Below are 23,637 nucleotides of genomic sequence, written 5' to 3' on the forward strand. Positions count from 1 at the left end.
AATCTCTGGAACAGTTTTCTCCCTCTCGCGGTCTATGTCAAGGTGACCCATTATCACCCTTCCTGTTTCTTTTTGTCGCTGATGCTTTATCCGCTCTTTTACATGGCGCTGTACAAGAAAGAGGTCTTGAAGGTATAAAAATCTGCCGGGGTGCTCCGGCTATTTCACACTTATTGTTTGCGGACGACTCTTTGCTCTTTTTTCGGGCTGCCTCGGATCAAGCGGTGATTGTCAGGGATGTTTTGAACACATATGCCTCAGCTACCGGTCAACTTATCAATCCCTCAAAGTGTTCCATCCTGTTTGCTGACAGCTGCCCTCCTCTGGTGGTTGAAGAAGTGAAAGATATTCTGCAAGTCACTCAACAGGAGTTCGAACCCAAGTACCTTGGCCTCCCTGTACCGGAAGGCCATATGCATAAGGGCCGTTTTGAGTCATTACAATCCAGATTGAGCAAGAGGTTAATTGACTGGAGCGAAAGGTATTCTTCACAAGCTAGCAAAGAAGTTTTAATCAAGTCTGTTGCACAAGCCATCCCAGTTTATGTCATGAGCATCTTTAAACTCCCCTTCTCTGTGTGCGATGAGCTAACAAAAATGATGAGACAATATTGGTGGGGAGTGGAGAATGGCAGGCGGAAAATGGCGTGGACTGCATGGGATAAGCTAATTTTGCCCAAGTCGAAAGGAGGCCTCGGTTTCAGAGATATGAGGGCTTATAACCAAGCGTTGCTTGCTAAGCAAGCTTGACGACTCCTGATGACACCGGATTCTTTATGTGCTAGACTCCTTCGAGCTAAATATTTTCCCAATGGTAGCTTGGTCGATACGGTGTTTTCGGGAAACTCCTCGGCAGTATGGAAAGGAATAGAGTATGGCCTGGAACTAGTGAAGAAAGGCATGTTATGGCGTGTTGGTAATGGTGCTAATATTCGCGTGTGGAGGGACCCATGGATTCCACGGGGACCGCCATATACACCCATTACTCCCAAGAGAAACTGTCGCCTTAACAGAGTAAGTGATTTCATAGATGATCGGGGTAATTGGAAGGTGGAGCTGGTTCAGCGACACTTTTGGCAGCCCGATGTGGACTCCATCCTCAAGATCAGAACATCTACGAGGCAACGACATGACTTTATTTCTTGGCTTGGGAGAAATCTGGCTTGCTGACAGTTAAGAGTGCTTACCATGTGGCGATGGCGGACCATTATGAACAGTTTTGTCCAGGGTCCTCCATCAATCACCCCTCAGGAGATAGATCTGTATGGCGTTTAGTGTGGAACGCTGCGGTTCCACCAAAACTCAAGAACTTTGCTTGGCAAGTGGCCTCAGGCGCCCTGCCAACGGATGCAGAAAAGAGAAGAAGGCATTTCGAGCTGAATGGGTACTGCAGTCTATGTGATCGGGAGCAGGAATCATCATTTCATGCGCTCATATCCTGCCCAAATGCTGCTAATCTCTGGGACTTAATGATGAATCACTGGCCTCTGCCGAATAGGTCCTTGATCAAATGCACAGGGACGGAATGGTTGTTTCACCTCCTTGCAGAATCACATGAGTCTATCAGGAGCAGAGTTATCATGGTCTTATGGAGAATATGGCACCTTCGGAATGAGCTGGTACATGGTAAGTCCATACCACCACCAAAGGTATCATGCTCATTCCTTCTCAGCTACTATAATACGTTCAGTCAGATTTCACGTGGGGTGGAGGAGATAATCAAGGGCAAATCTCCGATGTTCACTGAAACTTTCGTCGAGGGGGTGGGCAATATAAATCCCATGCATCGTGAGCCTTGGCCACCCCCTGTGATAGATGCGGTGGCGCTGTCAGTGGACGGCTCTTTTAACGTTACAGATGGCTCGGCTGGATCGGGTATGATCTTGAGGAACGCAGGCGGTGATGTAACCTTTGCTGTGTACCGCAAGTTATTCCATTGCAACGATGCCTTTGAAGCGGAGCTACATGCTATATTAGAAGGAATTAAACTGACAGTGGAGCACTCCAATTCAATGATCATCATATAGTCAGACTGTGCCTCGGTACTTAAAGCTATATCTGATGCATCCATGGATAGATCAGCTTTCGGCCATATGATCCAGGAGATTAAATTTCTCTTAAGTGATAGGGTTTTTGTTCCTGTAAAAATTTCTCGTTATCAAAATAGGGTTTTTGCAGATTGCTTAGCGAACTTTGAACGGTGTGGAGATAGCACAGCATACTGGCTGGGGCAAGCTCCTCCGTGCGCCAGTAATTTAGTCGCTGAGGATTGTAAATCTATTATCCTAGAATAAAATCCCTATGACTTCCCGCAAAAAAAAGAGAGAAGGATGATGAGGAAGAGCTTACTGGTTGCGCCCCTTATCCAGTCGAAGAGGAAGCAGTTGGCGGCTTGACGCCCTGGACCCTGTCGCGGAACACCTCGATGGCAAGTGGGAACCCTTACTTGGTTGTCTCAAGATCGGTGTTGAGCAGCGGCAGGCGGAGACGTCAACTTGCTCCACCCGCAGCTTCGAGACAGACTCCTTGAACACCTCCACCGCATGCCAACAATGGGTCTGTGGTAGCACGGGCAACTTGATCGTTTGTTCAGCGCCACCCGATTTCATTGCGGGAAGGGGAATGAGAAGGGGAATGAGCGTCACGAGGATGAGGAAAACGGCGGATCAGGAGCAAGGGGGGTTCGAAGAAGACGGAGTGTGGCGCGTGGGTCGTGACTATACTTTTTTCCACTGAGGAATCATGCGAGCTAGAGAAATGGGTCGAACCATCACCGCGTTTGATTCTGTTTTAATAGTAGAGATACCACAAGACTCCTGTCGTGCCTAGCACCTCTCGCGAACTGGATCAGCCATGGCGTGCAATTTGCACAGCGAGGAAGATTCCAGCCCACGTACGTACACGTCGCCAGCCAGGCACCAACCACCCTGCAGGCACACATGCTAGACTAGGCTAGATCCATGCAGCAGCTGAACTACTGAAGCCCCTCAAAAAATAAAAATAAAAACTCAACTGCTGAAGAATATAGGAGTAGGACCATACCACCTTGCTCGCTCGCACTCACACTAGTTCACTCTCGCAGCAGCTAGCCTCGCTCTCGTGCGCAGGATGCGGAGCGGTGTCAGCGCGCGCCTTCTGCCGCAGGCGGTGGCCATCGCCATCGCCGTGGCCGTCGCCTGCTGCATGGCCGCCGCACCGTCGTCGGCGCAGGGGACGACGACGCCCGCGGACGCCAGCGGCGCGGTGCCGTCGTGCGCGTCGAAGCTCGTGACGTGCGCGGGCTACCTGAACACCACCGACACGCCGCCGGAGTCGTGCTGCGACCCGCTCAAGGAGGCGGCGACCACGCAGGCGGCGTGCATGTGCGCCATCCTCATGAACAAGGCCGCGCTGCAGGCGTTCGGCGTGGCGCCGGAGCAGGGGGTGCTCCTCGCCAAGCGCTGCGGCGTCACCACCGACGCGTCCACCTGCGCCAAGTACACCGCCGGCGCCGGTTCCGGTAAGCCCGCCCGCTTTCCGAGCTCTCGTCAATCATCATCATCATCGTTGCCGACAGGATCGATAGATTGATGCTTCGTTTAGCGCCTAGTGCGGCACGCACGTACGTCCAAGCTGAGCTGAAACTTAATTATTTGTTTGTCAGAAACAGTAGTACTTGGATCAGATCAAGGTGGATTGTCCATTACTGGAAAATTTGTCCTTTCATGCACCTGATCTGAGCTAGCCACATCTCTCTCTCTCTCTCTCTTAAACATCTTTACCATCAATCTGTACTTTGTAGTGGTACTTTAGTTAACAACATGTAAAAAAGTAATCTGCTGGTTGCCTGACGAGCTGAGGGTAGAGAAATGGGTGCCAAAACTTGGATCTCCATCAAACCAGAACCATAATTATTGTATCTTCTGCTGAAAGTTTTCACACGCAAGATCTCTTCAATGATGATCTGATTTGATCACAACCGATAAGATCAATCATGCCATAATTAGATTGATTTGTACGACAGCGTGCTGAGCACTGCTGATTTTAACTCTCTTTGCAGATGCTGCAACTGCAGGTAGCACAGCCGCTTCTTCAGCATCCACGGGAACTGCTGCTTCTACAGGTAATTTGAGTTCAGACAACAATCTTTAGTGCTGTCTAGGATGATCAGAAGTAGAGAAACTTACAAATTTCTAGTCTCGCTAGAATAACTTTAAAAATCAGTACTGCCTTAAAACACTGGGAAATAATGTACACATGAAACCAACATAATGACTGGCGGAGATGTTCTTTTAATTGGTAGCCTGAACCTCTCTTCTGAAACCATCTCAAACTCAACTGACCTTCGTTCTACATTTTTTGAAAGGAAACTTAACTGAATTTCTACTGCCAGTAACCTACCCTTCTGTTCTTCTGCAGTTGCCAAGCCAACGGCAAGCGGAGGAACCACGCATCCCCTGAGCTTGATCGCCGCATCTTCATTTGTAGGCTTCAGTTTCATCTGGTGGACGATCATGGCGTAGTAAGAGATGCCAATGAGTATGAACTGTTATGTAAAAAAAAACTGTATCGTCTCAATAAACATAACTATCTGGTTGTCACTTCGTTCGGTAAATTTTACTGCTTGTGCCTTTGTACATGGCCCACGCATCCCATTCTGTATGCCTATCTAGGTTACAATTGTCATTAAATGAGAATGAAGGGTAGATTGTTTAGAAGGGAGAGACGGAACAATGAAGAACATAACAGAGCATGTCTACTTCGAAAACACATCATAATTGCAAACACATAACTAACGCAAATCACCAAGTAGAAGTCTAGGGCCAAAAACCAATGAGAGAAAAGACCTTCTATTCACTTCAAAAGAGACATGTTTTATTTGATACAATAATTTCAACAGGTCACTACTTAGCGGCAAAGGGTGAAACTTTTCTCCACATTCCGATTAATCATCAGCCATCACTCCCTACTTCGGCTTTTATGTTCACGGTGGTGATGTTTGGACCTCCTGTTCTCCTCCTTTCTCTCTCGGTTGCTACTATTGTTCTTTTCTTCTTTTATGTGCTTGTGCTTCGAGGTGGATGGCTCCTCGTCTGAGTATTTAGATCTAAAAAATAGTGGCTTCTCTGGACCATAAACTCGGTGCTTCCGTTCTTCTTTCACTCGTGCATCCGGACTTACTGAATTATCTTTCACGCCGGATGGAGGCTTGAGGTATGGGCCAGGCTCATCCATTCTAGAACCAATGGCTCCTCGCCCGCGCTTCACCCTAACAAAGAAACTGCGTGTCTAGTGAAAATTGGAACAGATAGATGGCCTATGCATGTGCAAATACAAATGTATAGGCTAACTACATTTCTTATTAAAACAAGAACATTGTAAGATTATGATTTTGTGATTAGTCACATGTAAAGTACACACATGACATCATAGAAAGATCACATCTTCAATTAATATCAGATTATTTTTTTCTCAATATTTCATTTCTCCCAGTGTGTTGTTGATCAAAACCGTAACTGACCTTGATCGAAGAAACTCTTCGATTTCATCATCGCCTAGCCCATCCCCCCGGTCCGAATAAGAACTGCCTTGTGAATCCCTTGACGAAAATGATGCGCCATACGGTCTGTCTCGCTGGGTCTTAGAAACAGGGCTCTGGTCTCTTGAGTCGTTCTTCCGTTTCTGGGATCTCGAGTCAATTCGACCATTGGTTCTGGTTTTCATCTTCAATTCCAGCTCCAGCTCCTTCTCCCTGGCACGCCACATCTCATTAACTTCCACAACTCGATTTGCTGCAGACAAAAAGAGAAAATATATTTCAAAAAGAAAGTTCCAAACTGTATTTCTACCGGAAAATTCTCAACAAAGTAGATTCTTTCAAATGAACGTTTTTGGATGTGAGGGCTAGCAGAAACAAAACATTTTTTTTACTACAAGACATGTCATTTTGCACTATACTCGTAACTTCGTAGTAATTTTAATTAATCAATCATATTAGCTGGGCTTTGAGCATAACCAACAACTACTCCCTCCGTCCGGAAATACTTGTCATCAAAATGGATAAAAGGGGATGCTTAGTTGGCCAGTGAATCAATCATATTAGCGTCGAACAAAAAAGTAAGGAGCAACCAACCGACCTTGATGAACGCCAAGAACGGTGGCGGCAAGGAACCGCGAGTAGGGGCGGTGCCTCACATTAGGTTTCTGCAGATAGGCGTGCACCCCTTCCTTCTCCACCTGCATCCGCAGCCTCCGGGCCTCCTCGAGGAGCAACGCCGCAAGGCGATTCTCCGTCCCCAAATCCATCGCCCAGCCGCGAAGGAAAACGATTTCTGGAGAGGAGAGGAGAGCCTCGGCGACAGCGGCCGTGCACGCGTCGCCCGGCGGCGACGGACGGCGAGAAGCCCAGCCGCCGGGAGGATTTTGGACGCGTCTAGAAATTCCGGTGGCGGTTGGGGACAAGAGACCTCGATTGCTTCTTCTGTTTTGTGATCGATTCCACCGATTCCTGCTGGGCTTCCGCTTCCGTGTCCAGCTCGTGCTGGACCGTCGTAATTGCTGTTTTCTTGTATGGGCCTCCACTAGCCCATGTAACCGAGCCCACGCCTAGCATTTCCTAAGCCCGAGCGCCATGCTTCCGTTCCGGCAACGCAACCCACCGGAGGAATTCTCATCTGGAGGAGAAGGAAACTCGTCCGCCCCCAAATCGACGACGGGCACCAGATGCGGCCGCCGTCGCCGCCGCGGCCGCTGGCCTTCCCGACGCTAGACTCGCTCGCGGCGTACCTCCGGCCGCGCCTCCCGGGCCCGGCGCTCGCCTCCTGGGGATCCGCGCCGGGGACCAAGAACCTGCTCAACCTCTTCCTGGAGCTCTCCTGCGGCGACTGCACGCTCCTGCCCGCGGCCTCCTCCCCACCGGCCCTCGTCGTGCGCGCCGTCCACGTCGCCACCGTGCGCATCCGCAATCGCCGGGGCGCGCTCCTCGTGGAGACCCGCCAGCTGCTCTCCGACGGCACGCTCCGCCGCCGGGCCGCGCGGCCGCTCTCCGAGAAGATGCGCCCCGGGGAGACCCCCGAGGCCGCCGCGGCCCGCGCCGTCGTCGAGGAGCTCGGCGAGCGCGCCCGCGTCCGGATCGTGGGGGCGGTCCCGGAGCCGCGCGTGGAGGAGCGGGAGTCCGTCTCGTACCCAGGACTCCCCGCCAGGTACGTGCTGCACGCGGTGGACGCGGAGCTCGTGGAGGGCGTCCCGGAGGAGGGCGAGTTCGACACGGAGGAGGGCGGCGAGGGCGAGGGCCACGACGGCGGCGGCGCGGCCATCACCGTGAAGCGGCACTACTGGTCGTGGGTCGACGACGACGAGGCCCGCGGCGAGGCCGCCCCGGCCGCCGTCGCCGGTGCGCAGTAGAAATAAATATATGCTGTTATCATCTTGTGTTTGTGTTTGGGTAATTTATTTTTAACAATTCATCCGCTTGCCATATCATGTACTCTCGTTGAGTATGCTTCTTGCGCTCTGCTCTGCAGGACTGCAGTGTTCATAGTACGGCGGCCCTTTTTGCAACCCGCACAGTTCGTCACTCTCTCTCTCTCTCTCTCTCTGCGCCGCAGGGACGTCGAAGTGTTTCTTCCGCGCTCGGGTCTGTTTGTTTGAGCTTCGAGGCCAGATTCAGCTTGGCCGGTGAAGCCGAATCTGAAAGCTGAAACAATCTATTAACATTCAGGCTATTTTGAATGCAATTGTCCGAGACATCTTTGGGTGTCTGCGTACACAAGTTGCGCGGAAGGAATTTAGCCTGTTGGATTGCCTGCATTCATCGTCGGGTCTGCATTGCATGAAGTTTAGAACATCTCTGGGTCTGGTTCCCAGAGAATGCTCGATTTGGCAGTTTTTCACAAGCTAGGCCTGGGCTCGATGCTATCGAGCGCACGTGGGTGACTCTCCCCCGGTGCGGTTACGTGGGCTCCTTCATTCTGGGTACACCTCGTACGTGAGTTTGCACGTTTTCTACGGTAATCTCTTCTTAATTTCTTTCATCTTCTAATCCACAAAATAATGCTTGGATTTAAAAGATAAGGTCTACAGAAAGAAGATGCACATCGATGTTGATCAGTTCGTAGTTTCGTCTGCCATAAATGTTTATATTTGAAGCTATTTTGTACTCCCTCCGTTCGGAATTACTTGTCGAAGAAATCGATAAAAATGGATGTATCTGGCGAAGTTCGCCCGGGCCCTCCGCCTGCGATTGCTATGGCTTGCATGGACGCAACCCTCCTGCCCCTGGGTTGGCACCAGCTCTCCATGCGACGACGCCGATCGCGCCCTGTTCGCTGCCTGCATGGCCGTCACCGTCGGGGACGGCTCAACGAGTTCCTTCTGGCACTCTCCCTGGCTCAACGGCAGACAACTATGTCAGGCATACCCCGCAGTGTTTGCTCACTCCGCCCGCAAGAACAGATCCGTTCAAGAAGCCCTGCATCAAGACCGATGGGTACTCGACCTCCGCCATGGTGATCATGACAACATCATGCACACGGTGTTGCAGCTCGCCAGGGAGATCCGAAGCGCTGGCATCACGCTTCAAGCTGGCAGGGCTGACACCATCACCTGGACCTGAGGCAACTCCGGCAACTACTCCACGCGCTCCGCCTACGACGTTCAGTTTGAAGAGCGCCCGGCACTTGACTTCACAGCAACCATCTGGAAGGCCTGGGCTCCTGACAAGACGAAAGTCCTTCTCTGGCTGCTGCACTTAGATCGATTATGGTGCAACGATAGACTACAGAGACGCGGATGGATTAACAGCTACTTCTGCCAGCTATGCCTGCGCAATCTTGAGTCCTCGTCGCACCTGTTCTGGGAGTGCACCGTTGCCATTCAGTGCTAGAATGAGGTGGCAACCTGGCTAGGCTGCCACTCTTTCAGCCATTCCATCTGGAGCACGGGAAGGTCCACTGCCGAGAGGGTTCGTTTGATCATCGATGGAGCCAACCCAGGCATGAGGAAGGGCACCAGATCCCTGCTCACTTTGATGGTCTGGCAAATCTAGTTAGAGCGGAATGCGTGCACCTTTAGAGGGAAATCACCATGCGCCCGCAGCATCATAGCGGCCTGCCGCCGCGACATGGAGCAGTGGAGGATCGCCGGAGCCAAATGCATAGCGCACCCCTTCGGGGACGTGCCGTGAAAATAGCATAATCAGGCCCCTCTCGCCAGCTTACACTCTTGCTAGGCTGGCTATGTAATTTCTTCTCCACCCCACCGATCACTTGATCAGACTATGTACTTTTCCCGCTCTCTCCTGCTATGAAATGAAAACCAGAAATGGCCACTTTCAAAAAAAAGGATGTATCTAGAACTAACTAACATATGTCTCGATACATCTATTTTTCCGACAAGTATTTCCGGACGGAGGGAGTATGAATTTTGTCAAATTTGCCGCGCGCCGTTAACTGTTTGAATTTTTTTGACCAATATCTTCATCTTGCAATTTCACACGACTTTTGTGTTGCATATTTTGTCTTTCGCCGATCGTAGACGAGTAGATTTACATCTTCCTCATGGACGGTACATATGCATATGTGTGGTATGTTTAATGACAGTTCTTAATCTCTCTCACCCCTTCTAATCGTTCCTCTCGAACTTCTCTCACGCATCCTACATTCCTACTACACTGGCATCACCGCTGGCGTTGTTCCTCTCAGCCTCCTCTCCCGCACCTTGTTGCATTGTCACCACCACCGACGTCGTTCCCCTCTGCTTCTTCGCCCCCGCCCTACTTCACTGGCGTCGTCGCCGGCATCGTTCCTCTCGGCCTCCTTGCCCGCGTCGTACTACATTGGCATCATTGTCTACGACGTTCCTCTCGACCTCCTTGCCGACATCCTACTACACTGGAGTCGTCTCCAGCGTCGTTCCTTTCGACCTCCTCTCCCTCGTCCTACTACACTGACTCTGCTATGGCGCACGCACTGCATTTCTCCTCTTTGTTCTTTGCCTCAGCGCCCTCCTATTCGTCCCTCCGCGCATACTTTCTCTGCGCCGACGACGCTAGCAACTAGTTCGCCGCGCCGCCGACGGGATCACTCGCCCATAACTCTGTGCTCGTCGTGTCAGACATGGCGCCGTGGCCACCGTCCATCATAGTTGCCATGGCACTGTGTAACTTTGTGGGTTATGTGTAGCTGTTAACTTTTAATCACGCTGCATGTATGTAACCAAACATCGTGTAGTTGCATCAGCCCAGTTAATGCAGGACACCAAACGTCATGCCAAAATTGCCCCTAATGCAAGAAGCCTAGATGCGCGCAACCAAGCAACATGGAGATGTTGGTTTTTTGCTCTTTTTTCCAGCCATGCTCAAGTAAGACACACATGCAATGCAGGCAAAATCATGCGAGCAACCTAACACACCCAAGTGTACCATAAGCGAGTCCACTGATAATTCAAATCCAATCAAAGATGAAACAAATAAGGTCTCCTTTGATTCAAAGGAATTCTATAGGATATATGGGGGACTGAAATCCTTAGGAGTTTTTTTTGCGTTGGTCCTTTGATTCATAGGATTGAATCCTGTAGGAATTTTTTTATGAAATTTTTTGTACGACATTTCATAGGAAATCTAACATCCACTCCAACCTCTTTTCATAGTTTTTTTGCTTTTTTTCTGTACCGTCAAACACTCATTGCTAATCCTATAGAATTCAACATGCCATTCCAACCCTATACTTTTTTTATTTCTACGTTTTCAAAATTCCGCGAATCAAATAGGCCATAAGACTCGATCTGCCTACTCCTACGTACCGGAAGAATCTGCAACTGCTTACTCCCTCCTTTCCGGTTTATAGGGCTTAATTCAAAAATCTCACCAACCAAGGTAGATGGTGAGTGATGGAATATTTTTTGTAGTTTGTAAAAGCACCTAATTAATGCTTTTGTTTTTCTCAAAAAATTATGTTTATCAATGCATTAATTGCAATGTATGCATGCATAAAGTACATGCATTGGTCAATTTTCTCTTAATACTTGCATGCAATGATTTAATGCACCTTAAAATCTGAACATGTGATGGGGAACAACCAAATTGAGCCTTATAAAATGGAAAAACTAAAATTTTAAGATAAGCTCTATAAACCGGAAAAAAGGAAGTATGTTGCAGCTATTGAATTTCAGTGAACATTCTGTCGGCGAGGGACCGCCAAATCGATTAAAAAAATAGGGCCTGGTGTCCTCGTGGCCCTCGTGCCTTCGTTCACGAACATTCTGACGTTGGGAAACGGGAGCCACAAGGCGGCCATTTCCATTCCCGATTTCTCCAGTCAAGCACGTTAAAGTCATCTTGTTTCTATGCGTTGTTGGCGTTCAAAACACTCTGCCTTCTCCATTTGGACATCCGGGATAGGAGATGAATCGTTCTAGTCAACCAATCACAGCTATCTGAATTGGCACGACGGACGACGCATTAAATAAACCGCCTCTAGTTGCTCCAGATAGCGTGTTTTTCTTCTGAAAAGAAAAAGTTGATATAGCGTGAGGAGCTTGTGGCTGTGAATATACGGCGACATATATTGTAATACCATTATTGGTGCGTGGATGGGACGGGCAAGCAGCTAGTTTGTTGTCATGTGTTGCGTTTCCATTTCCTTTACCACGCGCGTACATTTTAATATAGTAGTGTGATTTGTAGTTTGGAGTGAACGTAGTGTTACCACGTGCAATAATAATTCATATGTTTGTCCATCTCTTTCTAACGGATGGCGCCAACAGGAAACTTATTTTTAAGAGACCAAATGCTATATATTCAATGGTACAAATCCTTACAAGAATACTCTTATTTTTTCGCGGGGGTAAAAGGAATTTTATTGCAAGTTCATAGAGTTGCAGTTAAGAGGCAACCAACCCTTGATACAAGGTGGTACCGAGCGTAGCCACACAGCGGTGGCTCGCTTAGATCGGCTATAATTGGCCAACCGATCAACAACTCTATTTTGAGTACGACTAATTTTCTGAGGAAAAATCTCCCTACTACCAAGGAGATCCTTAATCTGAAGGACTATCTGGCCATACGCCGAACGAACTATGGCAGTATTTGACAAACTTGACAAGGCCTCTGAAGAATCGGACTGCAATACCACCAGAAGGTAAGAGTGTTGCATCGCCAGCGCCATATCCTGCATGATCGCATGCAGCTCAACTTCCAACGGATCATTGCAGTGGAAAATGAACTTGTATGCCGCAAATATAATAGATCCCTCATTGTTCCTTAGAACCGTCCCAATGGCGGCCTCCGAGCCATCTGACTCCTGAAATGATCCATCAACCGAGAGGGCCACCGTGCCCAGTACCGGGGCCAGCCAACAAGAACACACTATCATGCCCACAACACACAACACACCGTCCAACTTGGCTACCCACAAAGACCAACACGCACACCACCAAAGAGAGGAACTCTGTTGAGGATGTTGTCAAATTGGCATCGTTGTCACTTTTTGCCGAGCAAGTGACTCCGACTTCACCGTGGACGACCAAGCAAGAGTCATCTCGGCGATCAACACTCAAGATATTAGTCGGCTTATGCAAAACAATAGCCAAAGGGGTCGAGAATTAGGGAGCTCTAACTTTGCTGTCAAGTCTCCAGCAGAAACAATCGCATCTGGCAGTGGCAGATCCAAATAATGGACCTACCTTTCATAGGACATAATTGCCGCCAAGAGACCTCTTGCGCAAATCCGACTTCACCACTACACAGTAAGAAGACACGATGATAGCGTGCATCGGTCTTCTCCTCCGACATCAAGGCCTCGCCTATCTGGAAAGAGAGAAGCTTCAACGGTTCATCGTAGCCTCTGAGTACGGTGCATCGTTCTTTGAATTTTGAAGGAACATCAGATTGGCAGATTTGGAGTAAGAAGAAATAGGATGAGGAGTATCACGCCAAGGTTCAGGACGTGGTCTGTGGTGACTACATCCCAAGTAGCTTTGTCGTTTCTATGGTAGGAGAGGCCTACATCACCACGGCTGCTCGGGACACGACGGGCATGAGCTCTGATCCCATTGAACAGTATACCACGGGGACGATCGTCCCTTTGGCTGCACTTCCCACGTCATTGAGAGAGGCTACACGCAACTCATTTAGCCAGGAGGATTATCCGATTAATTAAATAGAATATAGGAAAAATGGTACATCATGCCCACATGACACAACACACCGCCCAACTTGGCTTTCCACAAAGACCGAAACGCACACCATCAAAGAGAGGAACTCTGTTGAGGATGTTGTAAAATTGTCATAGTCATCACTTCTCCCCGAGCAAGTGACTCTGACTTCACCGTGGAAGGCCAAGCAAGAGTCATCGCAGCGACACTCAAGATGTCAGTCGGCTTATGCCAAACAAATAGCCAAAGGTGTCGATAACTAGGAAGCTTTGACTTTGGTGTCGAGTCTCTAGGAGAAAGAAGCACATTTGGCAATGGCAGCTCCAAATGGAGCACCGAAGATCTCTAAGCGTTGGACCTACCTTTCATAGGGCATCATTGTCAGCGAGACACCTCTTGCTCTTGCACCACTACACAACAAGAAGACAAGAGGACAAACCCAAGGACAAGTCAGATGGTTAATGACAGAGAACAAACAACCCAATTCATCTTGCCACCAGCATCCTTACCACATGAGTCACAATGCCAACTGCGATGCCATGCACGCCGAGCCTTGAAAAAGCGTGTAGGGGGGAGTCTTCAAGATGACTCCCCGTGGAGGGAAGTAACACAGGGACAACGATGTCGCCTGGCCGTGGAATCATGGCCTTAGGATTTTGCCTGAAGACATACCTCGAGAGTGGATAAGGCCGAAAAACTCCACGATGACCTCCCTCACACACACATCTCTCTGTGTGTCCATTGAGAGCGGGGCCGGGGCCCTTTTTCAACCTTTTCCTTTTAGGCCCTCTTTGATTCCCATGATTTCTAAGACACGTTGTAGTAAAACACATGAATAAAGTGTCATTCCATCTTCAGCACTAAGATCATGGGCAAGTTTGATCGTTGGCGGCCCTTCAAAGCGCAAACTTTTTTTCTCGAATACGCACGAGTGTGCGTATCATAGTATATAGAAGGAATCGGGGAAGACAGCCGTCCACCAAGTTTGGTTACAGGTTGCATGTTACGTGCACCGAACATACCCACCTCCACCCTCACCTACGCTAACTACTACTGTCTACCCACCATGCTAATGAGCTAAAGAAGGGATCCAGATCACCCTTAAGTAGCCCTGCCATTCTCCAAGAACTACCTTCCCTCTCGATCGTCCTCGCCACACGAGGGATGGAGGGAGTGGCTCCATGAAAAACAATATCATTGTGTTGGTTCCAAATGCACCACATGACTAGCACCATGATTGCCCGGATGTCCTTGACGCGATGTCCATTGTCGTTCTTGGTAGTGCACCACTCCATAAGTACGCCCGTTCCCAACGGCGTCCAATCCTGCCTGCCAAATGCCTCACACACATTGTGCCAGACCTCCATCGCAAACACACACTAATAACCCACAAGTGTAGGGGATAATTGTAGCCTCTTTCGATAAGTAAGAGTGTCGAACCCAACGAGGAGCTAAATGTAGAACAAATATCTCTGAAGTCCTATTTGCCACTGATACAACTCTACGCACGCTTGACGTTCGCTTTACCTAGAAAAAGTATGAAACTAGAAGTACTTTTTAGGTGTTGTTGGATAGATTTGCAAGATAATAAAGAGGACGTAAATAAAAATTAGGGGTTGTTTAGATGAAGACACAATTAAGTTAGTTTTAGTAGAGAGTTTTTTGTCATGAGAAAGTTATTTGTCCCTAGGCAATCGATAACTAAACCGGTAATCACTATTGCAATTTTATTTGAGGGAGAGGCATAAGCTAACATACTTTCTCTTCTTGGATCATATGCACTTATGATTGGAACTCTAGCAAGCATCCGCAACTACTAAAGATCATTAAGGTAAAAAACAACCATAGCATTAAAGTATCAAGTCCCCTTTATCCCATACGCAAACAACCTACTTACTCGGGTCTATGCTTCTGTCACTCACGCCACCCACCATAAGCAGATCATGAACATATTGCAAACTCTACAACGGGAATCCCTCACGCTTGCACGACACGGAGAGCACCATAGGACAACACCAATAATAAAACATGCAACTCAAACCAATCACGATCATCAATTAACCCATAGGACAAAACGGATCTACTCAAACATCACAGGATAGCCATACATCATTGGGAAATAATATATAGCGTTGAGCACCATGTTTAAGTAGAGATTACAGCGGGTAAAAGAGGGGTTACACCGCTCCGTAGAGGAGGGAAGAGTTGGTGATGAAGGCGGTGAAGTTGTTGGTGTAGATCGCGGTGATGATGATGGCCCCCGACGGTGTTCCGGCGCCACCGGAAGTAAGGGGGAGAGAGGCCCCCTTCTTCTTCTTCTTCCTTGACCTTCTCCCTAGATGGGAGAAGGGTTTCCCCTCTGGTCCCTGGTCTCCATGGCGTGGGAGGGGCGAGAGTCCCTTCGAGATTGGATCTGTCTCTCCGTCTCTCTCTGTTTCTGCGCTCCCTGATTCTGCCCTGGCACCGTTTATTTTATATCTGAAGATCCGTAACTCCGGTTGGATTGAAACCTTCGCCAGGATTTTTTTTCCAAAAATTAGCTTTCTTGCGGCAAAAGAATAGCAGCAACCGCCTTACGAGGGGCCCACGAGGGTCAGGGGCGCGCCCCCTGCCTCGTGGCCACCTCGGGCACCGTCTCGCGTTGATTCTTCCTCCCATATTTCCCAAATATTCCAAAAATATTCTCTGTTCGTTTTTATCCCGTTTGGACTCCGTTTGATATGGGGTTTCTGCGAAACATAAAACATGCAACAAACAGGAACTGGCACTAGGCACTGGATCAATATGTTAGTCCCAAAAATAGTATAAAAAGTTACCAAAAGTATATGAAAGTTGAATAATATTGGCATGGAACAATCAAAAATTATAGATACGACAGAGACGTATCAGCATCTCCAAGCTTAATTCCTGCTCGTCCTCGAGTAGGTAAATGATAAAAAGATAATTTTTGATGTGGAATGCTACCTAGCATAATCTTGATCATATATCTAATCATGGCATGAATATTAAGACACGAGTGATTCAAAGCAATAGTCTATCATTTGACATAAGAACAATAATACTTCGAGCGTACTAATAAAGCAATCATGTCTTTTCAAAACAACATGGCCAAAGAAAGTTATCCCTACAAAATCATATAGTCTGGCTATGCTCCATCTTCATCACACAAAATATTCAAATCATGCACAACCCTGATGACAAGCCAATCAATTGTTTCATACTTTTGACGTTCTCAAACCTTTTCAACTTTCACGCAATACATGAGCGTGAGCCATGGATATAGCACTATAGGTGGAATAGAATATGATGGTGGGGGTTATGTGGAGAAGACAAAAAGGGAGAAAGTCTCACATCAACGCGGCTAATCAGCGGGCTATGGAGATGCCCATCAATTGATGTCAATGCGAGGAGTAGGGATTGCCATGCAACGGATGCACTAAGAGCTATAAGTGTATGAAAGCTCAAACTGAAACTAAGTGGGTGTGCATCCAACTTGCTTGCTCATGAAGACCTAGGGCATTTGAGGAAGCCCATCGTTGGAATATACAAGCTAAGTTGTATAATGAAAATTCCCACTAGTATATGAAAGTGACAATATAGGAGACTCTCTATATGAAGAACATGGTGCTACTCTGAAGCATAGTGTGGTAAAAGGATAGTAACATTGCCCCTCTTCTTTTTTTGGGGTGGGCTTCTTTGGCCCCCTTTTTTATTTAGGCTTCTTTGTCTCTCTTTTTTTAATTTTTTTAATTTTTTTCATGGGGCAATGCTCTATAATGATGATCATCACACTTTATTTACTTACAACTCGATACTAGAACAAAGATATGACTCTATATGAAAGCCTCCGGCGGTGTACCGGGATGTGCAATGATCTAGCATAGCAATGACATCAAAAAACGGACAAGCCATGAAAACATCATGTTAGCTATCTTACAATCATGCAAAGCAATATGACAATGAATGCTCAAGTCATGTACATGATGATGATGGAAGTTGCATGGCAATATATCCCGGAATGGCTATGGAAATGCCATGATAGGTAGGTATGGTGGCTGTTTTGAGGAAGATATAAGGAGGCTTATGTGTGACAGAGCGTATGATATCATGGGGTTTGGATGCACCGGCGAAGTTTGCACCAACTCTCGAGGTGAGAAAGGGCAATGCACGGTACCAAAGAGGCTAGCAATGATGGAAGGGTGAGAGCGCGTATAATCCATGGACTCAACATTAGTCATAAATGGACTCAACATTAGTCATAAAGAACTCACATACTTATTGACAAAATCTATTAGTCATCAAAACAAAGTACTACGCGCATGCTCCTAGGGGGATAGATTGGTAGGAAAAGACCATTGCTCTCCCCGACCGCCACTCATAAGGAAGACAATCAATAAATACCTCATGCTCCAACTCAATTACACAACGGTTCACCATACATGCATGCTACGGGAATCACAAACCTCAACACAAGCATTTCTACAATCCACAACTACCCACTAGCATGACTCTAATATCACCATCTTTACATCGCAAAACTATTGCAAGGAATCAAACATATCATATTCAGCGATCTACAAATTTATGTAGGATTTTATGACTAACCATGTGAATGACCAATTCATGTCATCTCTCTAAATAGATATAAGTGAAGCAAGAGAGTTAATTATTTCTACAAAAGATATGCCCACGCTCTAACAATTATAAGTGAAGCAAAAGAGCATTCTACAAATGGCGGTTTTCTATGTGAAGAGAAAGAGGCAATCCAAACTTCAAATGATATAAGTGAAGCACATGAAGCATTCTATAAAGCCATACTCAAAAGATCTAAGTGAGGTGAAAAGAGCATTCTATAAATCAACCAAGTACTATCTCATACCAGCATGGTGCATAAAAGAAAAGTGAAAAACTACATGCAAAAGACGCTCCAAGACTTGCACATATCGCATGAACGAAACGAATCCGAAAACATACCGATACTTGTTGAAGAAAGAGGGGATGCCTTCCGGGGCATCCCCAAGCTTAGTCGCTTGAGTCTCCTTGAATATTTACTTGGGGTGCCTTGGGCATCCCCAAGCTTGAGCTCTTGCCTCTCTTCCTTTTCCTCATATCGAGACCTCCTCGATCAAACACTTCATCAACACAAAACTTCAACAGAAAACTCGGTAAGATCCGTTAGTATAATAAAGCAAATCACTACTCTAAGTACTATTGAAAACCAATTCATATTTTGTTTTTTCATTGTGTCTACTGTAACATAGCTTTTTCATGGCTTAATCCACTGATAGAAATTGATAGTTGCATCAAAACAAGTAAACTATGCATCAAAAATAGAATCTGTCAAAAACAGAACAGTCTGTAGCAGTCTGAACATTCACCATACTTCTGGTACCCCAAAACTTCTACCAAAATTAGTAAAAATAAAAAATGTGTACAGAAAGACAATGCAAAAAGAATCATAACCGTTTGACGTTACAGTAAAAAATGTAAAATCGCGCACTACAGCCAAAGTTACTGTCCTGCACCGTACAAACCAACAAGCATTGTAAACATCCTAAAGGCAAACCTTAGCACATTATTTTTATAATATAATGGAATTGTACAAGGGGATAATTATTTTTGATGAAAAGTTTCTAAAATCAAGATTCACAAAGTTTTCGTGAGCATGAACAAAGTTCAAGGACCTCTCCCACTTCAACAATGCTTGTCTTTCTTACTTTCACTTTCCTTTTTGAAAAGTTTTAGGTTCCCCTCTTTATTTATTTATTGTTTTTAGACTATATAAAAGCACTCAACAGAAAAAAATGACTCTCTAAAACTTCCGGGTTGTCTCCCTGACAGCGCTTTCTTTAAAGCCATTAAGCTAGGCATACAGTGCTCAAGTGATGAATCCACCCGGATCCCAAGGTATATCAAAGCCAATTTTAATTACCAATGATTTGTGATTTAGGAGTGAGCACAAAGTAACATATGACATGCAGCAACGAAGTCTAACTCTCTTCCTATGCATCAGCATGTCATAAAAGAACAATTCATGCACACATAGTAAAGGCCAATGCATAGTATAATCAGTTTCTTGCAATTTTATCATATTGGAAACATAGAGAAGTGGAGATATAGTTCCTCTCTCATAATAATTGCAAGTAGGAGCAGAAAGCACATGCATATTATATCTATCAAAATTATCATGTGCAACAGTAAAAGGCAACCCATCAATATAATCCTTAATAAACACAAACTTCTCCGATATAGTGTAGTCGGGAGAATTCAAAAAGATAATAGGACTATCATGTGTGGGTGCAATAGCAAAAAAATTCATGTTTAACATAAGGAAATATAGCAAGTTCATCTTCATAAGCATAATTCATGTTGGCATCATGGCCACAAGCATAGCAAGCATCATCAAAAAGGGATATTCCAAGAGAATCAACGGGATCATAACAATCATCATAGCACTCATCCTTCGGTAAGCATGAAGGGGAATTAAACAATGTATGAGTTGAAGAGTTACTCTCATTAGAAGGTGGGCACGGTTAGCTAATCCGCTCTTCCTCCTTTTGTTCTTCGCTCTCCCCATCATCTTTTTCATCCAATGATCTCACAGTTTCATCAATTTCTTCTTCCATAGACTCCTGCAAAATATTAGTCTCTTCTTGGACAGCGGAGAATTCCTCAATATATGGTTTAACATAGGCATTAGAAGCATAATTATCATAACAACATTCAAGTATGGCAAAAATTTCAGATTTGTAAAGAGTGGTATCATACTTTTCAATCAAAGAAGCAATTTCATAAGCACCCTTAAAAGCAACAAATTCTTCAATTTGTTGAACATCATAGTAATTATAAACACACTTAGCATACGAAGATACGATTCCATTATCAATAAACTCACATTGGTAGGGAAGGTGTTTCTTATGGTTTTCAGAACAACAAGTAACATCATATATTTCACATAAATTCCAAGCATAGCATTGCAAACGATGAATTTGATCCAGTAAAAGTTTTCCTTTTTTAGATATACGGTGTCGCACATAACAAGCATGCTCATCTAAAGATTTTCCCTCAACTAAGCTAGTTGGGGTTTCAGCACGAGCACATAGGGATCGAAGATGATCCAAGTAAAAAGCTTCAGGAGTGTGATAGATTTTGAGTGGTTCTTCAACCATTGGTTCAGTAGGTACAACTATTTTTTTGGGTATTTTGCGTTTCTTACCCATAACTAAAGATAGAAAACAACTAAGAACAACAAATAAAAATTACTTAGTGATAAAGCAAAAAAGCACACATGAGAATATTCACCCCACGCTATGACTCCCCGGTAACGGCGCCTGAAAAAGGTCTTGATAATCCACAAGTGTAGGGGATAATTATAGCCTCTTTTGATAAATAAGAGTGTCGAACCCAACGAGGAGCTAAAGGTGGAACAAATATTCTCTCAAGTCCTATCTGCCACTGATACAACTCTACGCACGCTTAACGTTCGCCTTACCTAGAACAAGTATGAAACTAGAAGTACTTTGTAAGTGTTGTTGGATAGGTTTCCAAGATAATAAAGAGCACGTAAATAAAAAGTAGGGGCTGTTTAGATGAAGTCACAACTAAGTTAGTTTTAGTAGAGAGCTTTTTGTCACGAGAAAGTTATTTTTCCCTAGGCAATCGATAACTAAACCGGTAATCACTATTGCAATTTTATTTGAGGGAGAGGCATAAGCTAACATACTTTCTCTTCTTGGATCATATGCACTTATGATTGGAACTCTAGCAAGCATCCGCAACTACTAAAGATCATTAAGGTAAAACCCAACCATAGCATTGAATTATCAAGTCCCCTTTATCCCATACGCAAACAACCTACTTACTCAGGTTCGTGCTTCTGTCACTCACGCCACCCACCATAAGCAAATCATGAACATATTGCAAACCCTACAGCGGGGACCCCTCATGCTTGCGCGACACGGAGAGCACCATAGGACATCACCAATAATAAAACATGCAACTCAAACCAATCACGGTCATCAATTAACCCATAGGACAAAACGGATCTACTCAAACATCATATGATAGCCATACATCATTGGGAAATAATATATAGCGTTGAGCACCATGTTTAAGTAGATATTACATCGGGTAAAAGAGGGGTTACACCTCTGCATAGAGGAGGGAAGAGTTGGTGATGAAGGCGGTGAAGTTGTTGGTGTAGATCGCGGTGATGATGATGGCCCCCGGCGGCATTCCGGCGCCACCGGAAGCAAGGGGGAGAGAGCCCCCCCCTTTTTCTTCTTCCTTGACCTTCTCCCTAGATGGGAGAAGGGTTTCCCCTCTGGCCCATGGTCTCCATGGCGCGGGAGGAGCGAGAGCTGATGTCTACTACCCAACCTTCTTCATGTAGACGTTGTTGGGCTTCCAAGTGCAGAGGTTTGTAGGACAGTAGCAAATTTCCCTCAAGTGGATGACCTAAGGTTTATCAATCCATGGGAGGCGTAGGATGAAGATAGTCTCTCTCAAGCAACCCTGCAACCAAATAACAAAGAGTCTCTTGTGTCCCCAACACACCCAATACAATGGTAAATTATATAGGTGCACTAGTTCGCCGAAGAGATGGTGATACAAGTGCAATATGGATGGTAGATATGAGTATTTGTAATCTGAAAATATAAAAACAGCAAGGTAACAAGTGATAAAAGTGAGCACAAACGATATTGCAATGCTAGGAAACAAGGCCTAGGGTTCATACTTTCACTAGTGCAAGTTCTCTCAACAATAATAACATAATTGGATCATATAATTATCCCTCAACATGCAACAAAGAGTCACTCCAAAGTCACTAATAGCGGAGAACAAACGAAGAGATTATTGAAGGGTACGAAACCACCTCAAAGTTATTCTTTCTGATCGATCAATTCAAGAGTCCGTAGTAAAATAACGTTAAGCTATTCTTTCCGTTCGATCTATCATAGAGTTCGTACTAGAATAACACCTTAAGACACAAATCAACCAAAACCCTAATGTCACCTAGATACTCCAATGTCACCTCAAGTATCCGTGGGCATGATTATATGATATGCATCACACAATCTCAGATTCATCTATTCAACCAACACAAAGTACTTCAAAGAGTGCCCCAAAGTTTCTACCGAAGAGTCAAGACGAAAATGTGTGCCAACCCCTATGCATAAGTTCACAAGGTCACTGAACCCACAAGTTGATCACCAAAACGTACATCAAGTGAATCAATAGAATACCCCATTGTCACCACGGGAATCCCACTCAAGACATACATCAAGTGTTCTCAAATCCTTAAAGACTCAATCCAATAAGATAACTTCAAAGGGAAAACTCAAACCATTACAAGAGAGTAGAGGGGGAGAAACATCATAAGATCCAACTATAATAGCAAAGCTCGCGATACATCAAGATCATGCCAAATCAAGAACACGAGAGAGAGAGAGATCAAACACATAGCTACTGGTACATACCCTCAGCCCCGAGGGTGAACTACTCCCTCCTCGTCATGGAGAGCGTCGGGATGATGAAGATGGCCACCGGTAAAGGATCCCCCCTCCGGCAAGGTGCCGGAACGGGTTCCCGAGAGGTTTTTGGTGGCTACAGAGGCTTGCAGCGACGGAACTCCCGATCTGTTGTGCTCCCCGAAGGTTTTAGGGTATATGGACTTATATAGGCGACATAAGTTGGTCAGGAGAGCCACAAGGGTGGAGGGCGCGCCCCCCTGCCTCGTGGCCTCCTCAAAGCTTCCCTGACTTCAGCTCCATGTCTCTTGGATCACGTTCGTTCCAAAAATCACGCTCCCGAAGGTTTCATTCCGTTTGGACTCCGTTTGATATTCCTTTTCTTTGAAACATTAAAATAGGCAAGAAAACATCAATATGTGCTGGGCCTCCGGTTAATAGGTTAGTCCCAAAAAATAATATAAAAGTGCTTAGTAAAGCCCATAAACATTCAAAACGGATAATATAATAGCATGAATGCTTCATAAATTATAGATACGTTGGAGACGTATCAGCATCCCCAAGCTCAATTCCTGCTCGTCCTCGAGTAGGTAAATGATAAAAGAAAGAATTTATGAAGTATGAATGCTAGCAGGTGCACAAGTTTGATCAATGATAATTTCAATCACCTTTTCTAGGATGATTATATATCATAACAGTAGTTCATCTCATAAAACTTCTCAAGATCAAGTAACAAGCTATTCACATGTTAAAGCATAAACCATAAACTTTCTTGAAAACTAGCAAACTTCATTCTCAGTCATCAAACAATTACAATTCATCTTATTTTCAGGAAGGGTCTATGTCAGAGCTTTGATTTAGAAAACTCCACATACTCAACTATCATATAGTCTTCCATGATTGCTACCACTCAAAGCATATTCTTAGAACAAATAGCATCCATCGAACACAGAGAAAGATAGGGGCTTAGTGTTTCGCCTCCCAACTCACTTATCATATAGATAATTGTCAACAATAATAAGTCATGATCAAATATA

The 23,637-nt window shown here is 45.7% G+C and overlaps 2 protein-coding genes across 2 annotated transcripts; both read left to right on the forward strand.

Annotated features, from left to right (window-relative positions):
• Nucleotides 1-3,024: 3,024 nt before the first annotated feature.
• LOC123159882 (non-specific lipid transfer protein GPI-anchored 7) lies at nucleotides 3,025-4,636 on the forward strand. The gene is made up of 3 exons (XM_044577692.1): nucleotides 3,025-3,498; nucleotides 4,039-4,101; nucleotides 4,398-4,636. Exons 1-3 carry the CDS (start codon nucleotides 3,108-3,110, stop codon nucleotides 4,499-4,501), a joined length of 558 nt encoding a protein of 185 aa, XP_044433627.1. The 5' UTR covers nucleotides 3,025-3,107; the 3' UTR covers nucleotides 4,502-4,636.
• A 1,837-nt stretch (nucleotides 4,637-6,473) lies between these two features.
• LOC123159881 (uncharacterized) lies at nucleotides 6,474-8,112 on the forward strand. The gene is made up of 2 exons (XM_044577691.1): nucleotides 6,474-7,371; nucleotides 7,502-8,112. The coding sequence occupies exons 1-2, from the start codon at nucleotides 6,702-6,704 to the stop codon at nucleotides 7,516-7,518; spliced, it is 687 nt and encodes a 228-aa protein (XP_044433626.1). The 5' UTR covers nucleotides 6,474-6,701; the 3' UTR covers nucleotides 7,519-8,112.
• Nucleotides 8,113-23,637: the final 15,525 nt, after the last annotated feature.

The sequence above is a fragment of the Triticum aestivum genome, chromosome 7B, assembly GCF_018294505.1.
Source record: "Triticum aestivum cultivar Chinese Spring chromosome 7B, IWGSC CS RefSeq v2.1, whole genome shotgun sequence".
Taxonomy (NCBI): Eukaryota; Viridiplantae; Streptophyta; class Magnoliopsida; order Poales; family Poaceae; genus Triticum; species Triticum aestivum.